At 54.3% G+C, this 6399-nt stretch overlaps 1 protein-coding gene across 2 annotated transcripts in view; it reads left to right on the top strand.

The window, feature by feature from the left end:
* Window positions 1-1322, top strand: part of DDX51 (DEAD-box helicase 51) — a 5336-nt gene extending 4014 nt beyond the window's left edge. For both annotated transcript variants that reach the window (XM_023196857.3, XM_023196856.3), the window contains exons 12-15: window positions 197-298; window positions 455-518; window positions 609-743; window positions 1037-1322. In XM_023196857.3, the coding sequence (XP_023052625.2) occupies window positions 197-298; window positions 455-518; window positions 609-743; window positions 1037-1063 (328 nt within the window). In that variant the 3' untranslated portion in view covers window positions 1064-1322. The remainder of the gene's footprint in view (window positions 1-196; window positions 299-454; window positions 519-608; window positions 744-1036) is intronic.
* The last annotated feature ends 5077 nt before the right edge of the window (window positions 1323-6399 follow it).

Here is a 6399-nt window from a genome sequence, read left to right as displayed (position 1 = left end):
GGCCTCTGTGGGGGGGGTGCCCCTCCAGGGTCAGCTTGGGGCTCTCTAAAGGGTGCTTCTTTCTGCACATCGGCTTCCTGTGCCTGGACCCATGGCAGCCAGTTCCCAGAAAGGCCTGAGCTGCCCCCACAGGGCCGGTGCTGCCACGGCCCCTGCTCCTGGCACAGCAGGCCCACAATGCTGTGTGTCCCCGCAGGCTCATCAGCACGGATGCCACCGCCCGAGGCATCGATGTGCAGGGTGTGGAGCTGGTGGTGAACTATGACGCCCCCCAGTACCTGAGAACCTACGTGCACCGGTGAGTGCCAGCGCAGCTGCCACTGTGAGCTCCTGGGCGTTGTATGTGGGACCATCCTGCCTGGCGTGGGTGGGGTTGGTGTGGAGAGAAGCCGTCGTTCCGTCAGACCCCTGAAGGCTCAGGGGCCAGTCTGGAGATAGCCGCGTTTGATTCCAGGGTTGGGAGGACGGCCCGTGCTGGGAAAACTGGACAGGCCTTCACGCTGCTCCTGAAAGTGCAGGTGAGGCTGCGAGGGTCTTGGGAGTTTCTGCTGCCTGAGGGTGACAAGGAGCTGGCCCAAGAACCCGCTTCCACCATGACTTCCCTCCAGGAGAGGAGATTCCTCCAGATGCTGACTGAAGCTGGGGCGCCTGAGTTGCAGCGGCACGAGCTCTCCAGCAAGCTGCTGCAGCCCCTGGTTCCTCGGTACGAGGAGGCCCTGTCCCAGCTGGAGGAGTCCATCAAGGTAAGGGCCAGTGTCCGGCACGAAACCCTCTGAGGGTTTCTCCACACGGAGAAAAGAGGAAACGAGGAAAGAGGGTCATACAAGTTGTCCCTGAGCTTCTGGCCCAAGGACAGGGAGCCCCCGGGTGTCAGTGGTGGAAATGCATGGCCCCAGGGAGCGCTGTCAGCAGAGCCAGGGCCGGGCTTCTGCTGCGCGGGGCTTCCAGTCCTCAGCGTTCCGGGGCAGAGCCCAGGGTCCCGCAGACAATGAGGGGAAGGAGTGTGTGGTGCTGAGCCGTCCTCTTTCCTCCACAGGAAGAGCGCAAGCAGAAGGCGGCCTAGGCCGGGGCTCGGAGGGCCGGAGGGACTGCACGCTCACCACCCTGACCCTCCTTCCAGAGCTGATCACTGATGCTGTGTAAGGAAAGGAGTCCCCCAGTGGACACAGCCTTCCTCTCCGAGCACGTGGTCTTTGCACCAGGCGGCCTGGGCGTCAAAGCTCAAGCACATGCCCCAACTGGAGACTTTAGGGCCTGTCACTTTCATGGCGTGAAGGTCAGGACGGCCGCTGGCAATGAAGCTTCAGTAAAGCTATGAAGAGCACTCTCAGACAGACACAGTGGCACCTGTCATGATTTTGGCTGAGAGTTGTGGGGATTAACCTTCAGCTAATGTTAAAAATGAAGCTCTCGGCCAGGCGTGGTGGCTCACACCTGTAATTCCAGCACTTTGGGATGCCAAGATGGGTGGATCACCAGAGGTCAGGAGTTCAAGACCAGCCTGACCAACATGGAAAAACTCCATCTTTTTTATTTGTCTTGTATTTTGTAAAAATACAAAATTAGCTGGGTGTGGTGGCGGCTGCCTATAATCCCAGCTACTTGGACAGCTAAGGCAGGAGAATGGCTTGAACCTGGGAGGCAGAGGTTGTGGTGAGCTGAGATTATGCCATTGCACTCCAGCCTGAGCAACAAGAGCAAAACTCTGTCTCAAAATAAATAAGTAAATAAAAAATTAGCTCTCAGAGCAACACAGATGTGTTGACCATCTTCCCTCTGAAAGGTCGCTCCAGAGTCCCACGCTGACACGTGAGGGACCCACGTGGGCTGTCCTGCTTTTGGAACAAATGCTGAGAAATGCTGGTAAACCCTTCCCCAGGCCTGTGTCAGGCAGAGTTGCTTGCATTGTCACAGACCAAAGAAGTCAGCTGTGCAGTTCGCAACATTTTACTTTGTAACCAGTCCCCCTCCTGGGTGTAAAGTCAACTCACAGCATGAAACGTTCCACTGTGAATGTGGAAAACACACCTTGGAAACACCGACCACTGTCTGTAAAGGCTCTGTTTTGAATGTCTTGTATGATAATATTCAAAGAAATAGGAGTGAACTGTGGTTCTCTGCCTGGAGATACCTGCTTCAGTAGAATGACAGTGGAAACATTCCTGAGACTGAGGCTCACCTCGAGTTACATTCGCTTGTCCCTCAGCCACAGGCCAAGGTGACGCATGAGAAGTCAAATCCCACGAGTAGGATGGACGCTCACGGCGACGCACTCAGACCAGAAACCTCACACCAGACACGCACACACTTTGTCGGGATACAAACCCAACATTCCCACACAAGGCAAGCTTCAGTGCAGGCTGTATGTGGCACCCTCGTGCGTGCTGGAATGTGGGGCCTTGGCCACAGAGCCGCCCTCCCGGTGTCTACTGTGCTCATCCAATGAGAGGCTTCTCCCAGGGTCCAGGTTTCTGGGCCAGTCCTGGAGCTTCCCAGTGTAAAAACTAAGCAACAGCAGCCCTGGACGTCCCACCTCAGTCCAACAGCAAAGGGGATGAGAGTGGGGGCGTCCTCCTCGACTAGAGCATGTGCTGAATCCCCTTGGTCGGGGCGGACATCAAGGAAGCCGCCCTGCTGAGCTCTTGGGTGACTTCCACCCCACTCCCCATGCCTGCCCCTGCCTCTGCTGGGGGCCCGGAACCTCCCAGTGGAGGCTGCATCTGGGCTTTGGCTGCAGACTTGGCCTTGCAGCGTCCAGAGCTGCCCAGGGTTCCGTGCCCCCAGCACGGGCATCTGTGAGCCAACCATGGTGACACACTGCTGTAGTAACTTGTGCTGTGTCTGCTGGAAGTATGTGCCCCTGCTGCTGGCCACTGTGGTCTGACACGTCACCAGCGGCTGTGCTGAACCTGTGTGTTAAAGGGTGTGATGAACAGATGGATCTGTGTTTAACAGAGAATTTGACACTGCCGTCATTTTCCCGAGGTGGACTGGACCTCAGGGTCAAAGCAGCGAAACAGAAAATACTGCCTCTGCAGAGCCTGGAATCAGCTAATTCCCAGCACGTTGGTTTTCTCTCATTTATTAGAAAGCAACATACCCAGAATTATCAAAATGCCGCTTATGATATATAAATAGCCACCACTGATGTGGTCTGGTTTTTGGTCAAGGAAGACAGAACTGACTTCTGCTGACCCCACAGTGAAGCAGCCTTGGCTGGTGACATCAGCAAAGCACCAGCCACTGAAGGTCTGTGGACACTTAGGGCAGACAAGAACAAGCCCAGAACAGGCCCGTGGCGTTTGAGGTACAACCCTGCCCCGCCCTCCCCAGACTCAGCCTGACGGAAGCTCTCTTCGGGGCACTGCCAGGCACAGTGGCCACCAGCCACGGAGACACATTCCACGCCACTCACCAGCCACTGAGACACATTCCACGCCACTCACCAGCCACGGAGATGCATTCCATGCCACTCGCCAGCCACGGAGACACATTCCATGCCACTCCTCAAGGAGATGCAGCTCAACCACAGTGAGATCCACCTCACACCCACAAGGATGGCCAAGAAGGTAGGCGTGGGTGGAGATGCAAAAAACCAGAACCTTCTGTTAAAACAGGGACCCTAAGACTGACAGAACAGAGTCTTCATGGCAATCAGATGCCAAATTACAAACAGGACCTAAGGCTGGGCTGTGTGAGGTTCAAGTCATACACCCACACTTACAGAATAAACCATGTTCTGGGGCCACAAGATGTTTCTCTCTAGCAGCTAAGCAAGCTCTGGCCTCAAGACGAGCAGTGTTGAAGCAACTGCAGCTTACCCAGCTCACACACGTGGACTCACTGACCCCTGCTTCACCAGCCATGACTACGGCCCTGACTGGACACAAGGCTGACGGCGGTAACTATCTCCTGATCAGAGAGCACCGAAGTATGCATGGCCCTGGCTGGTGTAGAGGCTGCACACAGAGTGCCTTCCCGTCCCCACTTCAGCTTTTCGCATGCACAGTCTAATTATTCATAATTCATTCGAATGTGATGCCTCCACCCCAAGGTGTAGAGGGGACCCACGTAACATGCGTGTTTGCCTGTCACACACGTCCATGTTCGCCTTTTGTGAATATTCATACCTGTTCTGTGACCTGTTGAACACGTGCGCCTGGCCAAGCTGTTGGACACACACCCGCCACAGCCTCCTCACTTCGGAAGTGCCTGCTTGTGTCTCTGCCGGAGGCTCCACTTCCCAGCCTGGCAGGACAGCCACCCTGCAGGGTGCAACCCTTTCTAAGAAACAGCTCGGTCCACCTGCATTGAAGCTGGTTTAAAAAAAAAAAAAAGAGCTGCTCTCCTCAGATTTGTGAACCTTGTGATTGTTCAGTGGACACCTCACATGTTGCTGGTGGGAAGGTCACATGTGGAGACAGTTGGGCAAAAGCCTTGGGACGTTAAATGCAGAGTCACTTATGACCCAGCACTTCCCTCCTACGCACCTTGTACACTGCAGATCAGTGAAACCTACGTCCACACAGAAATGTGTACGCAAATCTCTCCGCAGCACTGTTCACAGTAGCCAAAAACTAAAAACTAACCACATGTCCATCAGCTGATGAATGGATAATAAAACGTGGGAAATCCACACCAGGAGAGAAAAAGGAGTGAGGCACCAGCACAGGCACCACGTGGATGAACCCAAAACCCAACGCTAAGTGAAGGAAGGCTCTGGAACCCGACGCTAAATGAAGGAAGGCTCCAGCTGTAGGGAGTGTCCCAGGCACAGCCAGAGATTAAAGGGCGCCAGGGCCGGGAGTGGGGGCTGGGGCTGGGGACACGGTGGCCGGGAGTGGGTGGAGTTTGTTTTGGGGATGATGAGAATGTTCTTAGATTGTATGTGGCGATGGCTGCTCACCTCTATAAACCTTTTACTGAAAACCATGGAGTGGGTGGATACAGTGTGTGAATTCTCTTCAGTCCAGCACTTTGTTTGAAAAAGGTGGACGATGCCAACATCACTAACCACCAGGAAGACGCAGGCCACGGCCATGCCCGGCTCACCGGAGTTGTGAGGATGGAAACACCAGCCTGCCTCCCTCAATTCAGACCTCAGCGTGGATGCAAAGAATGTCTGGGACGGGGACTGGCAGCTGATTAGAGACGCAACCGCTGAACCTGTGGACTGTGTTCAAACAAATGCCAGCAGAATGCAAAGGCAACTGTTAAAGGAGGCAGAAAGAAATGGCTTAGGTAGGGTAAAGCCAGTCTCTGGCAGAAAACTTGCCTTTTAACAAAAAGCAGCTCAAAAATAGCTCCCTTTCTAACCTCTGAGTTCAAAATCACTTCTCTTAACAACAAGCAGGCTGAAAGAGCAGACTGTAAGTCACAGATGAGACAGCTCGGGCCCAGAAGGAGTCAGCGGGCAGTCTCCTGGGTAATCGCCAAACTTCACACTTACACAACGGGCCCCCGTAAAACAGTGGACCCCAATAAGCACATTCCTTTCCCTTTAGGCGCACTGAGATAGGGAAACTAAAAGCAGACTGTCCGGGGTGCCCATAGCCCAAAGAAGATGTCTGGGAACAGACCCAGAGACCTCCCAGAAAAGCGTCACAGAGCAACACAGACTAAGAGTCTGATGGGAACTCTTCTCTATACAGATAGCACACCTGGTCCCAGCTAAATCCTTGGGCCCTGGGAGGACAGGACATCCGTCCTGCAGCCCCTCATCACTAGCCCATTTATGAAAACCTTGACAGGCCGGGCGCGGGGGCTCACGCCTATAATCCCAGCACTTTGGGAGGTTGAGTCGGGCAGATCACAAGGTCTGGAGATCAAGACCATCCTGGCCAACATGGTGAAACCCCACCTCTACTAAAAATACAAAACTTAGCTGAGTGGGGTGGCGTGTACCTCAGGAGGCTGAGGCAGGAGGATCGCTTGAACCCGGGAGGTGGAGGTTGCAGTGGGCCGAGATCGTGCCACAGCACTCCAGCCTGGGTGACAGGAAAATCCAAACAAACAAGTCTTGACACCTTTACTACAACTTGGCAACCCACTCAGTTCCCCTCTCTGACGGAGAGCTGTTCTTTCCTTTTGCTTATTAAACTTCTGCTCCAAACTCACTCGTGTGTGTGTGTGTGTCTGCGTGTATGTCTGCGTGTGTGTGCGTGTATGTGCCTGTGTGTGTGCGTGTCTGCGTGTATGTGTGCGTGTGTGCGTGTATGTCTGTGTGTGTGCGTGTGTGTATGCGTGTGTGTGTCTGCGTGTGTGCATGTGTATGTCTGCGTGTATGTGTGCATGTGTCTATGCGTGTATGTGTGTCTGTGTGTATCTGTGTGTGTATGTGTCTGTGCGTGTCTGTGTGTGTCTGCGTGTCTTTGTGCGTGTGTGTGCGTGTCTGCGTGT

The sequence above is a fragment of the Piliocolobus tephrosceles genome, chromosome 10, assembly GCF_002776525.5.
Source record: "Piliocolobus tephrosceles isolate RC106 chromosome 10, ASM277652v3, whole genome shotgun sequence".
NCBI lineage: Eukaryota > Metazoa > Chordata > Mammalia > Primates > Cercopithecidae > Piliocolobus > Piliocolobus tephrosceles.
The sequence above is the reverse complement of the archived record's forward strand: the minus strand, read 5'-3'. Positions and strand labels throughout refer to the sequence as shown.